Below are 26,927 nucleotides of genomic sequence, written 5' to 3'. Positions count from 1 at the left end.
GGCCAGCAGGGGAGGGCAGTTGGGGGCAAGATCAGGCCGGCAGGGGAGGGCAGTTGGGAGCAACCAAGCCGGCAGGGGAGGGCAGTTGGGGGCAATCGGGCTGACAGGGGAGCAGTTAGGTGTTAATCAGGCTGGCAGGCAGAAGTGGTTAGGGGCAATCAGGCAGGCGAGCGGTTAGGAGCCAGCAGTCCCGGATTGTGAGAGGGGGCCTAAACCGTCAGTTGGATATCCCCCAAGGGGTCCCAGATTGGAGAGGGTGCAGGCTAGGCTGAGGGACACCCCTCCCCCCCCCCCCAGTGCATGAATTTCGTGCACCGGGCCTCTAGTTTATGTATATAAACCACAACTATAATGGCTTTCAGTGAGCTCCATAAATCTAGCTTCTGGCAAATTATCATATGTGAGGGTGGTTTTGGGAACCCCCTAATCTTGTACTTGGTGTAAGTGAGGATGGTCTTGGGGAGGGGGCTGACTCTAACTCTGAGCAAGAAGGTACATTATTTACCAGTGCAAGTCTGAATATCTCGGGAAGTTTGCCTTGTGTAGTCATTTCCCCTTCTGTGTGGCTGTGACCTCTGACTTGCTTCTAACCAACAGAACATGGCAAAGGTGAGGGCATATATGAGATTATGTAAGCATGATTGCTAAAAAGACTGCCATATCCATCTTACTGCAAGACTGTCTTCCTTTTTAGCTATGAAGAAGCAACCTGCCATGTTAGGAGTGGCCTGATGGAGGAGGTGATGTGGCAAGGAACTAAGGGTGGCCCTCAGCCAACATCCAGCAAGAAACTTGAAGCTCTTAATTCCACATCTGCGTGAAGCTTCAGCCAACAACCACATGGGCTCACACGCAAATCCTTTACTGTAACCAACTCTTGACGTGAGGGTACAGCCCCAGCCAACACCTTAATTGCAGCTTTCAGGTTCAGGGGTGGGCAAACTTTTTGACTCGAGGGCCACAATGGGTTCTTAAACTGGACCGGAGGGCCGGAACAAAAGCATGGATGGAGTGTTTGTGTGAACTAATATAAATTCAAAGTAAAGGAGCGGAGGGGAGAGCAAGAGAACCCTCCGCTCTTTCGGCTCCGCAGGCCGGACAGAACAGCCGAATGGGCCGGATCTGGCCCGCGGGCCGTAGTTTGCCCACGGCTGGGTTAGATCCTGAAGTAGAGAACCAAGCAAAGCCATGCCTGGACTCCTGACCCACAGAAACTCTGAGATAATAAATATGTGTTATTTTAAACCACTAAAGTTGTAATATATAACCAATACAATAGACAAGTAGTGGTATTCGTCAGATATGCAAAATTAGTGGGATATTTCTAAAATGAAAATAGGATCATATTACTCATTGGCTAAAAAAAAAAATCTCTCAGTGGTCTCTCACTGGCTATAGAATAAAGCCCAAACACCTTAGCAAAGTATAAAACTCTCCTTAATCTGACCTCTAGTCCCTTATGTGATCTCTTAATATGTGCCACCCACTCACCACTTCTCTCCCTCCCTCCAAGCTCCAGCCATTTACAACAAACAAATTTTCTCAAGCATTTACTCTCCCCACCTATGCGATGCTCCCCTTCCTAGAACATCACCCTCTGTCACCATCCCCACTCATCACCCATTTTCTCTCCATAAGTCAGGCTGGTGCAGCCCCTGTGGCCTCGCCCTCTCAGGCTATCACAGAACTCTGCACATTTCTGGGTAGCAGGTCCCACTGTGCATTCTATGGTTTGTGTGCTGACTTTCCTGCTGACTGACAGACTACAAGTTGCTTGAGGGGAGTTTTTCTCATCTGTAGTTCTGGCAGAAAACAGCTGCTCCCTAAACTATTACTAAACGAATAAATGCCAAAGTGTAGTCCTGGTCATAACTTTTCAAGGAAAGATATAATCCACAAATATTTTGTAGCACAAAGTATCAAATTGTGTATACCATTAGTAAAACTATGAATCTCTAAGATTCCCTAAATCTGACACTTAATATATATCCAATTCACTTCTCTACATTCTATTAAACCTGCAACACAATGTGAAAACAAATCATTATCTTGTTTCATTAGATATTTTCAAAGACTTTAAAAATTTTTTGTACCCTACAAGCCATGAAATTGACAATTTTTATTAACCAAACCCAGAAAATATCACAACTAAATTTAAAATAATTCACATTCAAATAAAAACATAAATATCAAGTTTTAGTTTAACCAAGTTTTAATTTGAAAGGACCTTAGACCAGTTTTGAATAGAAAAAGAGAACAAATAAATATTCTTTCATTTTCTATTTTTTAATATTTATCCACATCCACATTTACTAAATTTTTGGCCTAGAGGAGAAAGAAATGTTACCTTGATTGCTAAATGCACCAAAGAATGATAAAAATAAAAGTGAACCTTTAAAGATAGGCATATGGTTATCTAAAATATCACTTGACTCTTTAACCTTAAATTTAATATTAAATATTTATACAGTTTCCCTCATTTAGCAAACAAAAATGTATTTTGTTATCAAACCCCAAATTATAAATCAAATCTACTTTTTAAAAGCTGACTATTGGCACTTGAGTTATTTTATATAACTCAATGGAAATTTCTATTTCCATTTACAATGGAAATTTCTTGTTTCTAAACTAACTATAGTCTGGAACAATATTTTTACTTCTCATAAAATTAAGATTATACACTATGCTTTAGTTTGCTATTTTATTTCATTCAAAAACAGATGTTTTATCTCCTGTGAAAACATTAAAATGAAAAGCATGCTTTAATAACTATGTCATCTTCATAAACTAATATTCACAAAACATTAGTATTCATTTTACAAGGTAAAAATAATACAAACTTACAATGATTACTTTCTCTAACCCTTGATTAAAACTTCTATCTTTTTCTAGTCTACAATACTATTTTTTTACTTTTCATAGTTTAAATTTATAAAGCAATCCTACTAACTAAAAACAGTGATACCTATGACAATGAAAAAACTAAGAAAATTAAAATTATGGCTTTCCCTATATTTTGTACTACTTTTAAAAGTGTTAATGACTACTTTTTATAATGTTAAATTTAAAGTTTAAACTTTAAAACTTTTCTTAAAACTTATTTTTGTTCATACCAATACAAATCAAGAGTTCTTATAAAGTAGCAAAGTTGAAATACGATATTTTAAGCTCACATGAGACAGGATCTTGGGCCTTCATGTTAACCATTTATACTACAGGTATTCTACGACTTCAAGTTCATAAAAGTACTGTGTTCAAGGAACTTAATTATTAAGAAACTAAAATTATCAACATTGTTTGGATTTTTTTGATAGAAAAGAAATAAAATCATTTTCTGAAACTGTTTTTCAGAATATCACTGATACATAAAAACTTTCAGCATGTAATTTAAGATCACTAAGGGTTAAATACTTGTTCTCTGGCCCCTACTGCATGCACTCTGCCAAAAACTCCTCTAAGCTTTTAAATATTGCTTCGATGGTCTGGATTTTACTTCCATGGAAAAAGGAGTATTGTCTTACAGTCAGCAGGCCACTTGCTTATTAACTTCCAGTCACCTTAATTTTTGTTAAAATGAAGATTCTGCAGTCTACACTTCTCCTGTTACTGTTTGTGTCTCTGATAAAGCCAGCACCACCAACTCAGCAGAACACCGATAATTTTGAAGAAATTTTATTTACTCGAGATTATGAGGATCAATACCTGGATGGAAAAAATATTAAGGTACCTTATTTCCACTCTAAATTTAACTTCTAAAATAGTCTAGCCTATTTAACTGCATGCTTTTGTTTTTTTGAATGTGTCTGATAAGGTAAGAGGAAAGAAAAAGTACTTTAAGTGATTCAAATTAATTAAAAATAAGTATCCCTAAGATTATATTTTTAAAGAATGCATGCCTCAATAAATCATACATATTATAACCAAACAGTACCTATAGTAACCAACACATAACATTTAAGGAAAACTAAACTTTAAGATAATACCTGACCAGCTGAAATTTATAGTATTAAGTAGTGTGAAACAAAGCCCTATATTTGGATATTATATTATTTCAAAATAAAATAGGAGATGTGTATTAGAAGAAATAAAGATGGATTACCAGCTTAAGGTTTATTATTTTAGGAAGAAGCGGTTCAAGAAAATAAATAGAAGAGTACTGTCATTTTGGTACATATAATATTTCACAAAATTTATAAATGTCAACTATATACAGTACCAGAAATGAAAAACTACTTAATATGGGGCTTTCTGTTTAACAGCTTCAACAACTTAGACTATCAGTTTGTACCAAGTTGAGTTACTACTCTACCATATCTTTCATACTCCACTTATATGGGCTAAGTGATTATTGTGGTTTTCCTGTCACACAACTGGGTAAGGAGAAAGTAAACACATCACAGAAGTATCTTTTGCCTGCCTATAGTGTGACACACACACTGAAAAATGAGAAAGGCAGCCAAACATTTAACAATGTAGGTCTCTTCAAAGTTCTCCTCCAGTATAAATAAGATGGCAAAGATTTTTAAAGTGACCAGTTATAAGTCCGTCCTTCTTTCTTTCCTTCCTTCCTTCCTCCCTCCCTCCCTCCCTCCCTCCCTTCTTTCCATCTTTCCTTCCTTCCTTTTTCTTTCTCTCACTCTCGATCTCTCTTCCCTTCTTTCCTCTCATTGTCTCTCTCACATACACGAGTAAATGTTAACACACCACATTTTCTGTCAACAAAGTTAGTTAATATGCTAGTCTTATTCTTGCTAACAAGAAGACAAAAAAGATAAGTATAACTAGTTATAGCTTCAGATTTTTTTTTAAAAAGGCCCATCACAATAATAAACTATTGGCTCACATGTATGATCTGAATCTATCGATCAGTTAAAAGAATGCTTTCAAAACTCCCTGGTCCCAAAACATGTCATAAGTAAAAGAAGCTCAGTTTTATTTCTTTATGCTGCTTTAGAAGTCTATCTTAATATAAACAAAGTGGAGCAGAGTTCAATGGCACTTAATATACAAAGAGAGTGGGAGGGGACTGTTCAACCAGAACACACGAGAGAATGAAGGAGTCGAGAGCGAGACTGAAAGTGGAAAATGCTCCTGATGGGTACAAAAACTAAGGCACCACACAGTATAGTCTAGTCTAATGGCAGAACATGTTCCCTCCCAGAATACAAAAGAGAGTAAATGATAAAGACCCCAATTCTCCTAGAGCTAACAGCCTGGACTGGTGGTCTGAGTGTGGAGGGTAGGCTAGAAAGAAAGGACTCCAAGGCCTTAATGCACGCACATATATACTTAAGGGTCACTTCCAGAAGCAACAAAGAGACCCTACTCAGGGCTGTCCAGGTAGGACATGACTGGTGCTTAGTACAGGCCAACATGGCAGAGTATGAATAATTAAAAGAGCTACTTTACATAAAAATAATTTCAAGACACTATTTTCATTTTAGGTTCCACCTCAGAAAATCTTTAATTTCAAGGCATAGAATTCTCCCCTAGTTCCCATTTGGAATTTCAATAAATTTGACATTTAGAAAGCACGGAGTTTGGCCTTTGAAGATATAAAAAAATTTTAAAAAGACCTGGTTCTTTTACTCAAGGAGCCCACAGTATAAGTAAAAACAAGCTAAACAAATATTTACATTGGAATAAGTGTATAAAATCCTAATAAAACATAAAGTAAATGCCATATGTGACTATGAGAAGACAGATATTGTCCATAATCCCTCAGCTTATATGGTGAAAATTAGATTTCTCACACATGATAATAAATTTTTATTTTTCTAATAGAAAAAAGAATCTATGATGACATCTGATGAGAAAAGTCTTCAATTACAAAAAGATGAGAGTTCAACATCATTACCCCTCAAAAAAGAAAATGATGGTAAGTATGAACACTCTATTATCTATTTTTTAAAAGCTTTAAAAAACAGCTTATAATGGAATTTTAGTCTTCATAGTAATCAAAAATGGTCTCTGAATAAAGTAACCCCAAATAATAGAATTCTATCTCCAACAATGAAGTCAAATAGGCATGTTAGGAGTGCACATCATTTCCCACCCCATGTTAGGAGTGAGAATCGTGGGATAGGAACATGCAAGAACAACCAAAGCTAATGCAGTGTAGCCCCTACAAAGTATGCCTTTCTGTCTATGTAAAATCAATTCAAGAAACAGTTATTAAACACCGATTCATTTCAAACTTAGTCCTCAACTTACATTTAGACTTAATTTTTCAACTTTATAATGGCCCCAAAGTGATACTCATAATAAATTACACGAGATGCTCAACACTTTATTTTGTGTTGGGCACTTTGCCCAATTGTAAGCTAATCTAAGTGTTTGGAGCACATTTCAGGTAGGCTAGGCTGTGCTATGATGTCCGGAAGTAACCCCATCATAAGTCGAGGAGCCTATGTCCTATGGATAGCCCGAGGGTAAGGTAAATAAAATGTAACTCTTTCCATCAAGAAAGTCACAGAAGACGGAGAGATGGCTATACAGATTGTCACCAACTTATGATAGTTCGACTTACATTTTTTTACTTTATGATGATGCAAAAGCAATACACATTCAGTAGAAACTATCTAGGCTTAAGCTAAGATGTTCAATAGATTAGGCGTAATAAATGCATTTCCGACTTAGGATATTTTCAAGTTTCAGTTTATCAGTATATAACTCCACCAGTAAGTTGAGGAGCATCTGCATATAGTCATGTGCTGCTTAATGATGGAGATACATGCTGAGAAAGGCATCATTGGGCGATGCTGTCATGCAAATGTTGCAGAGTGTACTTACACAAACCTATATGGTATAGCTTACTAAACACCTGTGGTGCATATAGCCTATTGCTCCTAGGTTACAAGCCTGTAAAGTATGCTACTGTATAAAACAATACAACATTAAATCAACCAGAAAAGAAAATGAAGCAATCGAGACACCGTAAACACAAGATGGTTGAGGCTGCTGTCAGTGTGACACAGCATGTAGTTTTACAGTAAACATTTGTTCATTAAGTAGGAGTACGCACAAGCTAAAATAATGTTAAAAATTATACTGTAGTAAATACGTAAGTCAGTGACATACTCATTTATTGTGGACATAATTCTATGTGTTAGTTACACTTCCGTGCTGGTAGCTCAATAGGTTTGCATCACCACAAATACATGAGTAATATATTGTACTACGACGCTATGAAAGATACAACTTCTTTAGGTGATAGACATTTTTCAGTTCCATTATAATCTTACGGACTCTCATCGTATATGTGGTTTGTCAATGACCAAAACATCAATAGGTAGTGCATGACTGTACATAAATAATTATAATGCACATTTCAATTAAATCAACAGAAAACTTATAACAAACTACGAAGTCCTATTTAATAGTTCCTATCTATTTGATTTATTCTTATTCTATCATAGAACATTATTTCACATGACAGTAAAAAAATCACATACTAATTTCTATATTGCTACAATAAATTAAAATGAACCAAAATAGATAATATATCTTAAGAAACCTGAAAGTATCAAAGTAAAAATAGACTTGGACAAATGGGAAGATATTCCTTGTGCTTGGCTAAGGTGATTCAATATCATAAAAATGTCAGCTCTCTAACTTTGTAACAATAAACTCCTTTAAAGATCTGATAAGGCTGATACTCAAGTTCACATGGAAAAATCAAAGCTGTACAAACAGCCCTAACTGGTTTGGCTCAGTGGATAAAGCGTCGGCCTGCGGACTGAAAGGTCCCAGGTTCGATTCCGGACAAGGGCATGTACCTTGGTTGCAGGCACATCCCCAGTAGGGAGTGTTCAGAAGGCAGCTAATCGATGTTTCTCTCTCATCGATGTTTCTAACTCTGTATCCCTCTCTCTTCCTCTCTGTAAAAAATCAATAAAATACATTTAAAAAAAAAAAAAGCTGTACAAACAGCAAGGGAAATACTGAAAAATGACAGATAACTGCAGGAAACAGAAGCACCACACACATTAGAACATACTTTAAAAACTCTATACTTTTAAAAGGTGTGATACTGGTGCATGAATAGAATAGAAAGTCCAGAATCAGGCAGAAATACATATACAAATTTAGTATATAATAAAGCCAGCATCTAAAACCACTGAAGTAAAGATTATTTTATTTATTTATTTATTTATTTATTTATTTATTTATTTATTTTTTGTCAATCCTCACCCGAGGGTATTTTTTCTATTGATTTTTAGAGAAGGAGGGAGGAAGGGGGAGAGAGGAACATATATTGTTTGCCTCCCGCACACGTGTCCCGACTGGGCCGGGAATCGAACCTGCACATGCTCTTGACCAGATATCAAACCTGAGACCCTTCAGTGCACAGGCCAAGGCTCTAACCACTGAGAAACACCAGCCAGAATCAAAGATGATTTTTTTTTTAATGGTGCTTGGACAACTGAGTAGTCAACTGAAAGGAACTACAATTAGATCTATACCTTACACTGAAAAATAAACTCCAAATAAATTCAGATCTAAATGTAAAAAGTGAAACCATATAAATCCTAGAAAATAAATTGGGTGTGAGGTACCTCCAAATCCAGAGGCAATAATAAAAAATATCAATGAATTCGATGCTATAAATTGAAATTTGCATGGCAAATACATCATAAGTGAAGTCAAAGACAACTGAAAATTGAGAAAAATATTTGCAACTTATAGCACAGACAAAGAATTAATACCTCTAAATTATTTTTTTTTTTAAAGTAAAGATCTAGGAAAAAATTTGACTGAAAAAGACATTGGAAAAACAGCCAAAAGAGATGTACAGATAATTCACCAACTGATATAAAAAATGATCCTCAAACATACAAAAATATGTTATATCTCACACAGAGCAATGCAACTTAAAATTACACTGAAATGCCATGTTTCAACCTGACTGACAAAAATTAAAAGTGTGAAAACATATTACTATATTCCATTGGCAAGGCTATAGGGTATCAGACAATCTCATACATTGTTGGTGGAAATGTAAACTGATACAACAATTTGGACCAAAATTTGGCAATCCTATATAATAAAAAGGTAATATGCAAATTGACCATCACTCCAAAACACAAGATGGCTGCCCCCATGTGGACACAAGATGGTTGCCACAAGATGGCCAGCAGGGGAGGGCAGTTGGGGGGAACCCAGGCCTGAAAGTGAGGGCAGCTGGGGGTGATCATGCCTGAAAAGGTGGGCAATTGGAGGAGATCAGGCCTGCAGGGGAGGACAGTTGGGGGGAACCAGGCCTGCAGGGGTGGGCAGTTGGGGGGACCAGGCCTGCAGGGGAGGGCAGTTAGGGGCAGCCAGGCTGGCAAGGGAGGGCAGTTAAGGGGCGACCAGGCTGGCAAGGCAGGGAAGTTAGGGGTGACCAGGGCAGCAGGGAAGGGCAGTTGGGGGTGACCAGGCCTGCAGGGGAGGGCAGTTAGAGGCGATCAGACCAGCAGGGGAGGGCAGTTAGGGGTGGGGTGACCAGGCCAACAGGGGAGGGCAGTTAGGGGCAATCAGGCCAGGAGGGGAGCAGTTAGGCGTCAAACAGGCTGGCAGGGGAGTGGTTAGGGGGTGATCAGGTAGGCAGGCAGGCGAGCAGTTGGGAGCCAGCAGTCTGGATTGTGAGAGTGATGTCCCAGATTGGAGAGGGTGCAGGCTGGGCTGAGGGACACACCCCGCCCCCGTGCATGAATTTCATGCACCGGGCCTTTAGTATACAATAAAACCAAATCCGAAAGAAAATGCATATGCAAAATCATTGAAGCACTGCTTCCAATGGCAAAATATTGGAAACAATCTAATTGCCCATACATTGGAGAGTGTACATATAAAGTATTGTATATTCACAGAAGGGAATACTATGCAGTTGTGAAAATAAATTATCTCTGTTGAACTAACATGGAATGATTTCCAGAAAACATATGTGAAAAAACCAAAGTCTAACAGTCTATCTACAGTATGCTGCCTTTCATCTCACAAAGAAGGGGATATAAGTACAGGCATCAGTTCACTTGTTTCTGAAGAAACCCAAGAGGGGTATTAAAAAACTGAGACTAACCCTAGCTGGTTTGGTTCAATGGATAGAGTGCAGGCCTGCAGACTGAAGGGTCCCAGGTTCAAAGCCTGCCAAGAGCACATGCCTGGGTTGCGGACTCAATCCCCAGTAGGGGGCGTGCAGGAAGCAGCCAATCAATGATTCTCTCATCGTTGATGTTTCTATCTCTCTCTCCCTCTCCCTTCCTCTCTAAAATCAATAAAATATATTTAAAAAAAAAAAAAACAACACAAAAAACTGAGACTACAGGTTACCTACAGGTCACAGATGGGCCAGCAGTGGAAAGGTGCAGGGATGGGAAATGAGGGATTCTTTGGGAGGGTAGTAACACTTCTCTGTGTACACCTTATCGTGTAGATTTTATTTTAGAAAAAGGTTACGCTTCACATAAGCAAATGAACAAACAAATACAATGATAAATAAAATCAACAAGGATAAGATAAAAAACCAAAGTGAAATACAAATAGAAAAATAGAAACTTAATTACATTTCAAATGAATAACGTAAAACACTAAATGGGAAAATTCTAATCCAAGTAACCCTTCAACACAGTATTTTGACTGCATTCCTTCAAGCAAATAAATAAATACAAACATACTAAAATTCCAGTGAGTGGGTTTGTGGCAATAATGAAACTACTTAATGCTTGTTCTAAGACTGGGTAATGTAAAGTAAACACACTGTGAATAATGAGAGCTAGGTTCCTCACTGTCAGAGAAGGGTGTTAGAAATATGGAAAGGGGAAAGGCTAGAATGAACACTGTGGAGCTAAACTATTATCACCACCAACTCATGGCTTGTAAACAGAGATACAAAAACAGATAAAGGTCTTTGTGTGAGCAAGCATGTGTTGTGTATATATGCATATGGTGTGTTTATGTATATACTAGATGCCCGGTGCATGAAATTCATGCACAGGAAGGGTCCCTAGGCCTGGCTGGCGATCAGAGCCAATCCGGGCCTTCTGGCTGCCGGCTGGGGCCTCCCTTCCCCGGCTGTGAGCTGGGGCCTCCCTTCCCCAGTTGCCAGCCAGGGTCTTCCTTTGTTCCGCACCACCCCTGGTGGTCAGCACACATCATAGCAAGCGAGCAGTCTCCCATTCAAACTCCCACGGTACCAAATTGCATATTAGGCTTTTATATATATAGATGAGTATATGATGTATGTATACATGCATGTATGTCTATGTGTATATACATATGTATAGTAGAGGCCCGGTGCATGAAATTCATGCACTGGGGGGAGGCGGGGAAAGGTGTCCCTCAGCCTGGCCTGCACCCTCTTGCATCCGGGACCGCGCGGGGGATGTCTGACTGGCCTGCGGTGATCGGGCCTAAACCAGCAGTCGGACATCTCTGGAGGGATGCAGCAGTGCACCAAATGGCAGGTGGCCAGGGAGAAGCCAGAAGTGGGGCCAGGTGCTGCACCACTCGCGCTCATCCCAGCCCACTATGACTGCTGCCACCACTTGGTAGTGCTGCCACAGAGATATGAGAGGCTCCTACTGCCGCAGCTGCGCTTGCCAACCATGAGCCCGGCTTCTGGCTGAGCAGCACTCCCCCTGTGGGAGTGCACTGAACACCAGGGGGAAGCTCCTGCCTTGAGAATCTACCCCCTAGTGGTCAGTGCGCATCATAGCAACTGGTTGACCGGTCATGCCGTCGTAACCGTCACTTAGGCTTTTATATATATAGATAGGACATATGTATCATGTGTGTATGTATGTGTATTATTACATATTGAGAGAGACAAATATGCATGCATATACAGTATTTCCTAGCTCTCTCTGATGGAAAAGCCTAGAAGCAATGAGATTTCAGTAGCAAGGTGCATATCGACACCCAAATCTTGGTTTCTAAATACTATTTTCCATTAAAAGTAACCAGTACTCCTTGAAGAAATAGCTAATTTCAGGCTTGGGATAGGGAAAAGGCAAGATTGGTCTGGGACATCTTACCAAGCCAGAAAATAAGGAAGTATTCAAATAATAATGGCAACATTTAACTTTTAAAGAATTAATCAAAATATAAAATATACCTAAGTATAAATTTGCAAAAGATATACAAGCACCTGTATACTAAAATATAGACAACAATACTGAGAGAAATTTAAGAAGATTTAAACTTATAAATAGATACAGTGTGTTCAATGATGAGAAAACTCAAAAGTCATTAAGATGTCAATTTTTCTCAAATTTTTCTGGAGATTCAATGCATTCCCAATTAAAAACCTAGCAGGCTTTCCTGTATTTTAAATTAAGAAGCTTATTGTAAGATTTATGTGGAAATGCAAAGAACCTAGAATAGTCATAACAACACTGAAGAATTAAATTGGAGGATTTATACAACCTATTATCAGCACTTATTATAAAGTTATATGAACACAAAAATAAACAGATCAATGAAACAACAGAGTCTAGAAACAGACTTACACAATATGATTATTTACAACTAGAGGCTCGATGCATGAAATTCGTACATGGGGGGTGGGTGTCCCTAAGCCCAGCCTGCACCCTCTTCAATCTGGGACCCCTTGAGGGATGTCCGACTGTCCACTGGGATAGGGCCTAAATGGGCAGTCGGACATCTCTCTCACAATCCAGGACTGCTGGCTCCCAACTGCTTGCCTGCTTGTCTTCCTGAATGCCCCTAACTGCTTCTGCTTGCCAGCCTGATCACCCCTTAACCACTCCCCTGCCAGCCTGATTGCCCCTAACTGCCTTCCCCTGCTGGCCTGGTCACCCCTAACTGCCCTCCCCTGCAGGCCTGGTACCCCCCAACTGCTCTCCCTTGCAGGCCTGGGTCCCCCCCAACTGCTCTTCCCTGCAGACCCAGTCACCCCCAATTTCCCTCCTCTGCAGGCCGGATCACCCCTAACTGCCCTCCCCTGTAGGCTTGATCGCCCCCAACTGCCCTCCCTTGCAGGCCTGGTCCCTTCCAACTGCCCTCCCCTGCTGACCATCTTGTGGTGGCCATCTTGTGTCCACATGGGGACAGGATCTTTGACCATATGGGGGCAGCCATCTTGTGTGTTGGAGTGATGGTCAATCTGCATATTACTCTTTTATTAGATAGGATAGAGGCCTGGTGCATGGGTGGGGGCCAGCTGGTTTGCCCTGAAGGGAGTCCCGGATCAGGGTGGGGGTTCCCTTGGGGTGTGGGGCGGCCTGGGCGAGGGGCCTGTGGTGGTTGGCAGGCCGGCCACGCCCCCCGGCGTCCCAAGCAGAAGCCCTGGGATCTGGGATTTATTTATCTTCTACAATTGAAACTTTATGGCCTGGAGTGGAGCCAAGCCTTCTGCTCTCTCCGTGGCGGCAGCCATTTCTATTGGGATTTATGTATCTTCTATAATTGAAACTTTTGTAGCCTTAAGCGGAGGCCAAAGCAGGCCAGGGCTGCAGAAGCTTGCCTTCCTCCATCGCCACAGGCAACCCTAGCCTCCTGCTCTCTCCAGTTCTGTGGCTGCCACCATTTCTGTTGGGATTTATTTATCTTCTATAATTGAAATATGTAGCATTGAGTGGAGGCCTGGGCCGGCAAGGGCAGGCGGAAAGCTTGGCTTCCTCCATTGCCAGGGAAATGCAAGCCTCCCTCCTGCTCTCTGTGGCTGCAGCCATCTTGGTTGGGTTTATTTGCATATTCGCTCCTGGTTGGCTGGTGGGCGTGGCTTGTGGGTGTAGCAGAGGTACGGTCAATTTTCATATTACTCTTTTATTAGATAGGATGGTACCAACACAACTGGAAAAAGACAATTTATTTAAAAAATGGTGCTGAAAGAAGCAGTTGGTTATAGGAAAATAAAAAATAAACTTTGACCCTTCCATATACCATATATAAAAATTAACTCAAAATGGACCCTATGCTTAAATATAAAGAGTGTAAGCTATACAACCTTTAAAAGAAAACATAGGATGGAAACTTAGTGGTTGGCAAAGATTTCTTAAATAAAACACAAATGAATCAACTGTTCTTCATTAAAATTAAAAATGTTTGCTATTCAAAAGACAATGATAAGAAAATAAAAAGAGCCCTAGCTGGTTTGGCTCAGTGGATAGAGCATCGGCCTGTGGTCTGAAGGGTCTCAAGTTCAATTCCGGTCAAGGGCACATGCCCTGGTTATGGGCTCATCCCTAGTAGGGGGTGTGCAGGAGGCAGCCAATCAATGATTCTCTTTCATCATTGATGTTTCTATCTCCCTCTCCCTTCCTCTCTGAAATCAATAAATATTTATAAAACTAAAATAAAATAAAAAGACAAGCCACAGACTGGAGGAAAATATTCCCAAAACATAAATCTGACAAATGACATATCTATAATATATACTCTTATACTTCAATAATAATACCAAAAAATCGAATTTAAAAAAATAAGCAAGATGAATAGACACTTCACCAAAGAAAATACATGGATAGCAAATATAAACAGATGCTTGGTTGGCATCATTAGTCATTAGGAAAATGCAAATTAAAACATGAGATACCACAACCCACCTTACCTGAATGGCTAAAATTAAAAACTCCAATCATACCAAAACGTTGGCGAGGATATGGAGCAACTGGAATGCTCATGAAGTGTTGATGGGAATATAAAATGACACAACCACTTTGGAAAATAGTTTGGGACTTTCTTCAAAATATAAACATACACCTACCTAGCCATTCTACTCTTAGGTACTTACCCCAGAAAACAAATGCATTAAGTCCACGCAACTTGTACATGAATGTTTTTAGCAGCTTTCTTTAAAATACCCCAAAACTGGAAACTGAAATGTCCACAAAATATAACTATAACAAGGGAATACTACTCAGTAATAAAAAAGAATGCACTATGGATACAAGCAACAACAGATGAATCTCACAGTAACTTTGCAGAGTGAAAAAAGTCAGACAAGATTATATACCACATGATTCTTTCGATACAAGATTGGGAGGGAGGGAATGATTACCAAGGTGTGTGAGAAAGATTTGGGGGTAATGGGTGTGTTAATTATCTCAATTGTGGTAATGGTTTTATAGGTATATAAAAATGTCAAAAACGTATACATTATACAAGTTAAATATGTGCAATTTACTGTATGTCATTTAACACGGTAAGCATGTTTTGTCTTCCTTTCCGTTGCAGTCACCAGTGACTGACATGGCGTTTAACGTGTTAACCACAGAAAAGCTGTGGCAAGATAAAAAAGCTTAAAAGAGTTCTCACTGGCTAATCTGTGAAAATCCTAATATATCCATCACATCCACAACAACCAGGAGGCTCGACCAACCGGAATCAGTCCTGTAGTCAGCTGCTATGGCAACAGGCACTGACCCAGCACTGACTGCTGAGGGGGCTGCGAATCAGGCCCTGAGAGAGAAGCAGGGTCTGATCCATAGCCTCTGTGGCAGCTGTTGATCAGCACTTGCCTCACTCTTTCTCTCCGGGCCTGGCCAGCAGCCATGCCTCCATTTCTCTCCAGGCCTCCACCAGGGCTGCTGATCAGCCCCGCCTTTCTGATCAGGCCCCATTGACAGGCCCAGAGACATTGACTGGCATAGAAACCGACCAATCAGAACCAAATCTGGGTCAACTGTGAGGAGCCAATGGCTGCCGAGGAGGTGGCGCTTTTGACACTGACTGGCATAGAAAATGACCAATCAGAACCAAATCTGGGTCAACTGTGAGGCGCCAATGGCTGCCGAGGAGATGAAGCTTTTAACACTGACTGGCATAGAGACCAACCAATCAGAACCAAATTGGCCGGCAGAGGAGGGCAGTTGGGAGTGAGATTAGGCCAGCAGGGGAGGGCAGTTAGGGGTGATCAGGCCAGCAGGGAACGGCAGTTGGGCGTGAGATCAGGAGAGCAGAGGAGGGCAGTTAGGGGCGATCAGTCCGGCAGGGGAGAGCAGTTGGGGGCAAGATCAGGCCGGCAGGGGAGGGCCATTGGGGGCGAGATTAGGTCGGCAGGGTAGGGCAGTTGGGGGCAACCAGGCCGGCAGGGGAGGGCACTTGGGGGGGACCAGGCTTGCAGGGGAGGGCAGTTGGGGGCAATTGGGCCGGCAGGGGAGTGGTTAGGGGGTGATCAGGCTGGCAGGCAGTTGGACCTAAACCGGCTTAAACTAGCAGTCGGACATCCCCCAAGAGGAACCTGATTGGAGAGGGTGCAGGCTGGGCTGAGGGACACTCCCCCCCCCAGTGCACAAATTTTGTCCACCAGGCCTCTAGTCCTATATAATAAAAGGCTAATATGCAAATCGGCCGAATGGCGGGACGACTGGTTGCAATGACGCGCACTGACCACCAGGTGGCAGACACTAAATGCAGGAGCTGTACCCTGGTGGTCAGTGTGCTCCCACAGGGGGAGCGTTGCCCAGCCAGAAGCCCTGAGCCAGGCTCACAGCTGGCGAGCGCAGTTGCCCCACCTCCTGGACTGCGAGAGGGCCCACGCCTAACTGAGCGACCTCCACCCCAAATGCACGAATTCATGCACCAGGCCTCTAGTTTTATTATAAAAATAAATGTTATGATAATGTATTATGACCTATAGGATTAGGAATTCATAAGTTCATACTGACAGAAATAAATAAACAAACAAATAAGAAGGGAATGTTCCACCTTACACCAGAATGCCAATGAACAAGTATAGAAAGAATGATGGATTTAGAAAATCATTATTTGGCAACTATCCTACTGATAAACAATTCAGGTTAAGAATCAATGGATGATAAAACTAGTAGGTGAGAGTTTAATAGCAAATCAGATATTTAAGATCTCAAAGTACTTCTCTGAAAAATACTTATTAATTACAAAGTGAAAAATATTTACTTTACAGAGTGAGAAACATGGTGGATACCAAATGAACCAAGTGACCAAAGACAGCATTGTCAGGAATGGGACAAATAGATACCTTGTGCTCCTTGGTACATGGCACTGAGAACCCTACACCATTTCCATGGTATTACTGACCCAAATGGGGAACCTCAGACAAATCCTAATTAAAAGACATTTTGCAAAATATATACCATAAAACATAAACTTTTTTTAAGAATTAAAACATTTTCAAAAAAGAGGTGAAAAATAAAGACTAATAAAACTGTTTCAGGTTAAAAGAGACAAAAAAAGGCATGACAAATAAATGCAATGAATGACAGCAGAGTGAAATGGAATCTCAACAGTGTCTACGCTAACTCTAATTTTCAAGTTAACAGTTTGCTTATCTAACCAGTAGTTTCTAAACTCCTTAGCTGTCACCAATCTAAAATGCGTTTGTGCCACACCAAGGAATAAATAAAGCTCCTGTTTACCTTAAGTCCTACTTTACAATTTTTTTTCTGGTATTCAAATGAGGAAATATAACTGTTGATCAATTCAGCAATTAAAGAATCAATGCAAAAGCAGAGAATAAAAAAGACTGAATTACAAAATCCTATATAATAAAAGCCTAATATGCAAATCGACCAAACAGTGGAACAACCAGTGGAACAATGGGTTGCTATGATGCGCAATGACCACTGGGGGCAGACGCTCAACACAGGAGCTGCCCCTAGACCGCAGGCCCCAGGTCAGCCACAGCAGGTGCCAGTGCCCCGCCCTCCATTGTCCCGCCAGTCACCCCGCAGAGGGAGGCAACCAGCGGTGGCGGCGGGGCACAGCACCATCTCCCGATCACCCCACCAGTCACATCCTGCAGAGGGAGGCGACCAGCAGCGACAGTGGGGCGACTGGGAGGCAGGGCTGGCCAGTGAGCAGGCGGCACCAGGCCGGCCAAAGCAGGTGCCAGTGGGGGCCCCTTGATCACCCGCCAGTTGCCACACAGATCGGCCCTGATCGCTGGCCATGCCTAGGGACCCTACCAGTGCACTAATTTCATGCCCTTGGCCTCTAATCTAAAATAAATTCTGGTGAATTATCAGTTATAATACAGGTCTTTAGCAATCATAATCATGGAATCTTTCCTATCACCTGCACTTCTGTAAAATACCTTTTCAAATCAGTAATAACATTCATAATAGCAATAATTTTGCCAGTAGAGGCCAAATGTTCTTACTGTTTATACTTTTATGACTTTTCCCAATTAGAAATGCCCACGTGCCTGCTGTGTGTGTGTTTAAGTGGCTCTGTATACTGTGAAGAAGTTGACATTGAAACTGTACCACCCTTGCCAAAGGAATCAGCCTATCTTTATGCACGATTCAACAAAATTAAAAAGCTGACTGCCAAAGATTTTGCAGAAATACGTAAGTTAGTTTTAAATAAGATATTAGTATTAACTCATGCTAGTATTTAACTCATATAAACACAAGATTCTAGGTACTCGTGGCCTATCACATCTAGGTATATAGGTGTATTTTAAGTATCTACCACGTTTCACAAAAATCCACTGATTTGTTGATGAATCTCCTTTCCATTCAGATATCCTCTGCCATCTTTCTTCACTGGTGACTTTGGTGTCTGTGTTGACAGCCCATTTACCATATAGGCAAACTATGTCTTCTCAACCCCAATACTTGAAGATCCACTTGCTAGTCAGCAGCACCAATATAATCAGGATGCTTCTCCAATTACAATGTTTTATTTTCTACCTTCACTGTAAAAGCACAGAAACTGCTTTTCCTTCCTTTAACTCATGGTTCTTAAATCTGACTGCATGATTTAAAATATCTGGGGAAGCATTTAAAAATTACCAGGCAGGGCCTGGTCGGTGTGGATCAGTGGTTGAGTGTTGACCTATGAACCAGGAGATCATGGTCCGATTCCTGGTCAGGGCACATGCTCCAGTGGTGGGCACAATCCCCAGTGGGGGGTGGGGGGTGCAGGAGGCAGCCAATCAAGGATTCTATCTCATCACTGATGTTTCTATCTCTTTCTCCCTCTCACTTCCTCTCTGAAATCAATAAAAATATATTTAAAATACCAGGCAGGCCCTAAGTCCCCAGAGGTTGAGGTCTGGGGAGAGGCCCAGGCATCATCAAACACAACCAAACTCCTCAGATGATTCTAGTATAGAGTTGGTGTCCTTGAGTCATTTGCAATCTTGACTTCTGGTGTCCTATCAAACCAATCCTCTCCCTTCTGCAGAGCCTATTCCCAGTCCTGGATCACTAATCCCTCATAAATTTTCTAGATTACTATGTCCTCAAATGCTTCTGAGGAAAATCACAACAAAAAATGTACACTGGCCCTGCCAAACTACACATTTACAAGATTAACAATAACTGGATTCATGCCGCTCTGGTGACTCCCACTGGCTGAAGTACAGTTGTTCCTCACTATTTGTGGTTTCCACATTTTCAAACTCACCGACTTGCTAAAATTTAGTTGTAATCCCAAAATCAATATTTGCAGCCGAAACCGGTTTGGCTCAGTGGATAGAGCGTCGGCCTGCGGACTCAAGGGTCCCGGGTTCGATTCCGGTCAAGGGCATGTACCTTGGTTGCGGGCACATCCCCAGTGGGGGGTGTGCAGGAGGCAGCTGATGGATGTTTCTCTCTCATCGATGTTTCTGGCTCTCTGTCCCTCTCCCTTCCTCTCTGTAAAAAATCAATAAAATATATTAAAAAAAAAATATTTGCAGCACTTTCACAGTCATTTGCAGACATGTGCACAGTGGCAAAAACAACTGAGTTAGCCAGTCGAGGTCGAAGGCGATGCTCTGACCTTTTGTTTCTGCTTTCATACTGTAAACGAGTCCTGTTCAGTCTACTTAGTGCCACATTTTTCACTTTTTTGTGATGTTTGCTGTTTAAAATGGTCCCTGAGAGTAGTGCTAAAGTGCTGTCTAGTGTTCCTAAATGCAAAAAGGCTGGCTGTGATACGCCTTGTGGAGAAAATACATGTGTTAGCAATCTTCCTTCAAGTGCTGATGGCTGCTGAGTTCAATGTTAATGTATCAACAGTATATACTAAAGAAGGCTATAGCCCTACCTGGTTTGGCTCAGTGGGTAGAGCGTTGACCTGCAGATTGATGTTTCTATATCTCTCTCCTGGGTACGAATCCAGTGAAGGGCACATGCCCAGGTTGCGGGCTCGATCCCTAGTAACGGGTGTGCAGGAGGCAGCCAATCAATGATTCTCTCTCATCATTAATGTTTCTATCTATCTCTCCCTCTCCCTTCTTCTCCGAAGTCAATTTTTAAAAAAAGAAACCTATAAGAAGAAACACACATAAAATTATGTATTGATTGCTGATGAAAATGTGTGATCAAAGGCTAGAAGGAACCTAGCCCTGCATTTCCCCAGGAGCCATAATGTTCCATATTTACTAATTCCGTGTTTGTGGCAATTTTATACACATGACCATCCCATATAATGAGAAGCATTTTTGTTTGTTGTCAACCAATAAGGCATAGAACAATTCAGATAACATACCCACAATGACAATGCAACATGCCAGCATAAAATAGTTTGTGATTCTATTCAATCAAGTGTAATGCTTATTTTCCAAGATTTGCAACAAGAATTTCTTTCAAACTGCCTGAGCATCCTGAGAATTCAGAAGACAGAAGGACTTTACAAAATTCTCTTCTGAACCTGTCATTCTAGACTCAGTTAGAAAGGCCATCAGTGTAAGCATAGAATAGATGCTCAGCATTAATTCAACAAAATTTCCCAAGCTACTAATAGTAGATACTCTATTAGACACTAAAAACAAAATATGGCTGAATGACCTGTTAAATACTTTTCTTCAGTACATACAAATGAAAATTTAACTTCTTATTTTTGTATATGTTCTGTATATTTCCCCTTCAAGCTAATTTAAGAAGACTCGATTTTACGGGAAATTTGATTGAAGATATAGAAGACACTACTTTTTCAAAACTTTCTCTGTTAGAAGAACTGACACTAGCTGAAAATCAACTATTGAAACTTCCAGTTCTTCCTCCCAAGCTTACTTTATTTAATGCAAAATACAACAAAATCAAGAGTAGAGGAATCAAAGCAAATACATTCAAAGTAAGTATTTTATAGTACGACTGAACACAGTATCAGTTTTATACAGCCAGTGATGATATGATAAAAGAAAGAGAAGTTGTGGTCTAGAATTTGGTTTTATGTTTTAAGATAATTTTAATTTAATAAATGAAGACATTATTTACATAACAAATAGCCACACCATTAGGCTCATTCTGTGTAGTTTATGCCTATACCTCACAAAATTATATAATCTTTATCTTATTTCATGGACTACTTTGTGTCTGATGTTTTTCACTTGCTTACAAAGCAAATATTTATTTATACAGACACTAGAGGCTGGGTGCACGACATTCGTGCACAGGGGCGGAGGGGGGGGGTCCCTTAGCTCGGCCTGTGTCCTCTTGCAACCCAGGATCCCTCTCACAATACAGGACCGCTGGCTCCTAACTGCTCCCCTGCCAGCCTGATTGCCCCTAACTGCTCCCCTGCCTGCCTGATTGCCACTAACCACCTCTGCCTGCCTGCCTGCCTGATCGCCCCTAACTGCTCCTCTGCTGGCCTGATCGCCCCTAACTGCTCCCCTGCCGGCCTGATTGCCCCTAACCGCCTCTGCCTCGGCCCCCATACCCAGGACCCAGGCTTCCCTCCTCCGGTAGACCGCAGGAACCTGGGACCTGGGCTTCCCTGCCTCTGGCTGGTCAAAAGCACCTGGGACCCGGGCCAGCTTCGCTCAGGCCAGCTGCAGGCGCCTGGAACCGTGGATGGCTTTGCCCAGGCCTGGCTTTGTCAGGAAGGACGTCCAAAGGTCGTCCAGAAGATGCCTGGTCTAATTAGCATATTACCCTTTTATTAGTATAGATGGTTCACAGCCATATGGGCACCAAAACCTCCAAAAGGGAGTTTTCCTGTCTTTTTCCTTACAATATTAGTAATTTACTAATGCTAGAAAAAATAAAGTTCTAGAAGTAAACACTAAATTTTAATTTTATAAAATTTTATAGATAGCCTTCCTTTTGAATCCCATGATGGCACCAAAACAAAATTATCTATGTACTAAAAATTGAATACTTTTCTTAATTTAGTATTTCAAGGAAATGTATGTACAGGAAAAGGGGAAGGTGTGTGACTTTGGTAGCCAGATTGTCTTGAAATGCATGGTCTATGGAGAAGTAATAATCTCAACCCAGGAAGGAACCCCAGATAAAGGATCATGCTACTGTTGACAAGAGAAAACCTCATTCAAAAAGAAGGTTTGTAGCTTGTAATGATAAGCACCTAAAACTATCAAATATTCATTATCATAAATTTATGATGATCATACAATGTACAATCTGTCCACAAACATATGTGTCAGAAAATGTAAAAATATTCCACTTTTCTCCTATTTCTGTCTACAATTAAGGAACCCTCTTTCTACTTTAGGGGCATTCTAGAGATACATCAAAGTTTCACAGAATTTAATGGACTTAGGGGACTTTTAAAAAACTAAACTAACTTTAAAAGCAAACAAAACTGCCCTAGCTGGTTTGGCTTAGTGAATATAGCATTGGCCTGCGGACTGAAGGATCCCGGGTTCAATTCCAGTCAAGGGCACATGCCTGGGTTATGGGCTCGATTCCCAGTAGGGGGCGTGCAGGAGGCAGCTGAACAATAATTCCCTCTCATCGTTGATGTTTCTATCTCTCTTCCCTCTCCCTTACTCTCTGAAATCAATAAAAATGTTTGAAAGAATAAATAAATAAATAAATAAATAAATAAATAAATAAATACCCCCTGTAAGTTGAAGATAAATAATTCTATCTAGCATTTTAAAGACCTACAGGAACTGATCAACATTTCACAAAAGGAATGTTTGAATATTTTGCATTTTACACATGCATTACAGTAGGGATTCATGACAAGCTGACATGGAAATGATAAACTCAGCTACCTTACAGTTTGACTTAACAACCTAGGCTTCAAAAGCCACTGGTAAATCAGGTTACTCTAACCCAGGGTGGGGAATCTTCTTTCTGCCCAGGGCCATTTGGATATTTATAACATCATTTGCAGGCCACACAAAATTATCAACTTAAAAATTAGCCTGCTATGTTTGGTCAAACATTTAATTAACTCACCCCTAATGCTTTGGCAGGGCCAGACCAAATGATTTCTCAGGCTGTATAAGGCCCTCAGGCCAGAGGTACACACCCCTGCTCTAGCTCAAGTGAAGTGGGCCCCTGGGGAAGATAGGAGCCTGGGGTCCATATGGTGAATGATAAAATGCTAACAAAGTAGCAGTAACAGCAAATTAGTTCTAAAAAATAAAATTGGAAAATTCTGCTACAGGATGCACATCAGAGATAAGGTAAAAGATTAATGTCAGGGGAAACTACATCTTGAAATCATTATAAAGTTATACTCAACTAGAGGCCCAGTGCATAAAATTTGTGCATGGGGTGGGGGGGTCCCCTCAGCCCAGCCTGCACCCTCTCACAATCCAGGACTGCTGGCTCCTAACTGCTCACCTGCCTGCCAGCCTGATCGCCCCTAACTGCCCCCCTGCTGGCCTGGTCGCCCCTAACTGCCCCCCCCCCCCCCGCTGGCCTGGTCGCCCCTAATTGCTCCCCCCCGCTGGCCTGGTTGCCCCTAACTGCCCCCCCCCCCTGCTGGCCTAGTTGCCCCCAAATGCACTCCCTGCCCAGCCTGGTTTGCCCCCAACTGCCCTCCCCTGCAGGCCAGGTCGCCCCACGCAGCCTGCTGTTCGGTCGTTACTATTACTGTAATGGCATCCTGGACAATTTGCATATTCCTTTATTATTAGTATAGATAACTGGGTTACTGATCATTAACAGTAATACAGTATCAAACCCTTGGGGGGGATTTTTTTACAAAAAAGTATTTAATAAATAGCTTTGAGAAACATCTTACTAGTAAGCATATACACCTTTTAGGAATATTCGTTTTGCCATAAATTGGAGCTAAAATGGGAAGTTCTGGAGGTTCAAGACAAGTTATGACAGCACCAGGATCCAACTGTAATCCTGTATAGGGACTGTCCCATTGGCTGCTCCTAAGACAAACTCAAAGGGCCCCAGACACTGGTATGAGGGCTGAGGCCGGGCACCGCTGGGTCTTCAGAGGCTGGATGAGTGGATAGAGCTGGGAATGCAGCAGGGGTCTACTGCCCTTCCTAAGAGTCAAACTACACCATTTATGAGGCCAAAAATACCCCCAAAGCCAAAACACTCTGATAGCAATGATAAATAGTACAGACAAGTCTCTGTCAGTATCAATATGTATATCCATGTGGACATACATGAGTGTGGAAAATTGGAACCCTGTAAAGAAATGCACTGACCTCACTGAAGTAAAAGTGCCTTTCCTTGCAGAAACTAAGTAACCTGTCCTTCCTCTATTTGGACCACAACGCGCTGGAATCTGTGCCTCTTAATTTACCAGAAAGCCTACGTGTAATTCATCTTCAGGTAGGACTGCTCCTTTCAAATACCTGACTTTAATTTAAATTACTAAGGATCAGTCTTATGACTCATTATGAAACGCACATTCACAGGTAAATTTTATCAAAAGTATCACTATGAGCCCAATGCACTCTCTGCCCACCAACTCAGGCTCTGTCCAGAGCACTTGAAAGGACCAGCAACACCAGGTCTGAGGCCTGTTCTCAGAGGGTGTTAGCCCTGAGTTGTGCACATAGTGTCTCCTAGTTAACCTGGCACATGAATTTGAAGTTGGGGGACACTAAAACCTTGGGCTTAAGTTTCTTTCTCTAAATAGCAATAAATCTTTGCTTTTGAAGCCTTTCCAACTGACTTTATTGTACAACATCAACTTAAGGTAAAGAAAAGTGAAGAGGGTATAAAAATAAACTAAAATTGATCTTTCAGCATCATAAGAATTCCTGTTTGTTCTTTTTACTTATTCAAAGGTTATTTAAGGACACAGTATGCATTTTACGCCGACACTAGAATAGGATACATTTTTCCAGCTAGTATAATAGCAAGTTGTCTGTTCTTCCAAAGTCATGCTGTAGACTTAAAAATAAAGGCTGAGCTTTCACAGAGAGGGTTTTATTACCATGATGATAAATACCCAGTATGTACAATACAGTAGTTTAAAAATCACTTTTTAGATAAAATATCCCAAGATCCCATTACATGGCATACAAAAGATTGATTTCAGCTATCTGAACACCTTTTCCTTTTTTTTTTTTTTTTCCAGTTCAACAACATAACTTCAATTACGGATGATACATTCTGCAAGGCTAATGACACCCATTATATTCGGAACCGCATTGAAGAGATACGCTTGGAGGGAAATCCCATCGCCCTTGGAAAGCATCCCAACAGTTTTATCTGCTTAAAAAGATTACCTATAGGCTCATACTTTTAACCACTATCAGTGCAGCATATAAACTAAAGCACACACATACTTATAATCTATCTCAACAATGTCTAAAGGAGCATAAATACCTGTTTAATATTAACTTTGTATCCCACTATGAAGGAATTTTATGTTTTAAGCAAGTATGTTCAAAAGCTTACATATAAGTAAGAAGACTGAATCTCTAAGTTCAAAACAAGGCAATGAGAAAATATTTAAACAGTACTACAAAATCTTTGTAGTCTATATTAGAGAGCCATTTAAAAGGTGTATCTTTATGCAAATACCCAAAATTAAGAAGCATTATTTCTAATACTAATGAAGTAAGAGGATAAGTCCAAGAAACTTTCAACTGTTTGTCTTTTCTGGCCTTTACTGGATCCCTAAAAGTAGTTAAGGCTGACATTTCAAAAACTCTGAAAAGCTAAAAATTTCCAGTGATATCCCATTTTTCTTTTATGATTCAGACATTATTCATTATGAAGGAGAAACTCTTTTCTTTCTATTAAGGCAGCTGTTATCTTTTTACTTAGCCTGAGAAATAGTGTATAGTCTCATACCTTCGTAAAACTTTACAAATAAAGTATAATTTTACTGTGATAAAGAGCTAACATAGTAATGTTAAATGTTATTCTGCTTTGTAGTCACACAGTTAAAGGTTTCAGTAAAACAGTATAAATTCTCTTTCTTCAATATTAACATTCTAAATCTAGTGTAAAGTATTTTAAGAAGCCAAGCAGATAAAAATCAGTATGCTTGAGGAAAAAAAAAAAAATCTATCCCATTTCTCAGAAAATAGCTATAAAGAAATCTATTGTAAAGGCTTACAAACATGATAAATACTGCAAAACATTTTCTTTTTACACTATATGAATGAGAATCTTATCAATAAATTTGTCCAAAAGTAAGACATAAAAACAAAATGAGTTCCACGGTGTCATTACACACCACCCTCCCACCCACCCCATACACATCCCCGTTCACCCAAACACACCTTATATTCACAAGAAAGCTTCTGAGGAACATTTTCTAAAAGTCCATAAGCAACTAATACATTTAATGGTGAGAATTCATCTTCAATCTAATAGTGAAGACTTATGATGACACAATGCTGTCAGATTAGTTTCTAACATAACTTCACATTTGTCCAAACCCCATTCAAAAGTCTTTATCTCCACATTATTTTGGGGTTACATACAAAATTATCAGTGCTTCAGAAACATGACTGAACTGTGTATATAAAAATTACCGAAAAAAAAAAAAAATTACCGACATTGGCCCAGCCCAGTTTGGATAGACCATTGGCTGTGGACTGAAGGATTCCGGCAGGGCATGTGCCTTGGTTGCAGGCTGGACTCCCCCGGCCCTGTGCGGGAGGCAAGCAATTGATGTCCATGTTTCTCTCTCTCTCTGCCTTCCTTCCACTCTCTAAAAATCAATGGGAAAATATCCCCAGGTGAGGCTGAACAACAACAACAAAATTACTGACAATTGTTTCCAATATAAACTATACTTAGAATCAAGTTGGTCTCTGTATATTATTCCCAGAACAAATACTTATTCCTATTTTTAAGCATTTGCTTCCATGTTTT

General features: G+C 40.6%; 2 protein-coding genes across 4 annotated transcripts in view; one reads left to right on the top strand and one right to left on the bottom strand.

Moving 5' to 3' along the window:
• CENPP (centromere protein P) overlaps positions 1–26,927 on the bottom strand; it is a 275,842-nt gene that overhangs the window by 162,768 nt on the left and 86,147 nt on the right. The window lies entirely within an intron of this gene.
• On the top strand, positions 3,453–25,939 carry OGN (osteoglycin). 3 transcript variants are annotated; one of them, XM_080668821.1, is made up of 6 exons: positions 3,457–3,723; positions 5,785–5,878; positions 18,117–18,275; positions 20,789–20,991; positions 24,324–24,419; positions 25,174–25,939. In XM_080668821.1, exons 1-6 carry the CDS (start codon positions 3,574–3,576, stop codon positions 25,342–25,344), a joined length of 873 nt encoding a protein of 290 aa, XP_080524947.1. In that variant the 5' UTR covers positions 3,457–3,573; the 3' UTR covers positions 25,345–25,939. The 3 variants fall into 3 exon arrangements, with proteins under 3 accessions (XP_080524949.1, XP_080524947.1, XP_080524948.1); XM_080668823.1 differs by lacking the exon at positions 18,117–18,275 and having other exon boundaries at positions 3,453–3,723; XM_080668822.1 differs by lacking the exon at positions 24,324–24,419.

This window comes from Plecotus auritus, assembly GCF_963455305.1.
Source record: "Plecotus auritus genome assembly, chromosome: 5".
Taxonomy (NCBI): Eukaryota; Metazoa; Chordata; class Mammalia; order Chiroptera; family Vespertilionidae; genus Plecotus; species Plecotus auritus.
This window is presented reverse-complemented; position numbering and strand designations above follow the sequence as displayed.

Bases quoted from the DNA above. Each gene is read 5' to 3' on its own strand.
- OGN (XM_080668821.1), top strand. From the start codon at position 3,574: ATGAAGATTCTGCAGTCTACACTTCTCCTGTTACTGTTTGTGTCTCTG. The intron at 3,724-5,784 runs GTACCTTATTTC...TTTTTCTAATAG, and splicing joins TGGATGGAAAAAATATTAAG to AAAAAAGAATCTATGATGAC. The intron at 20,992-24,323 runs GTAAGTATTTTA...CTTTCCTTGCAG, and splicing joins TCAAAGCAAATACATTCAAA to AAACTAAGTAACCTGTCCTT.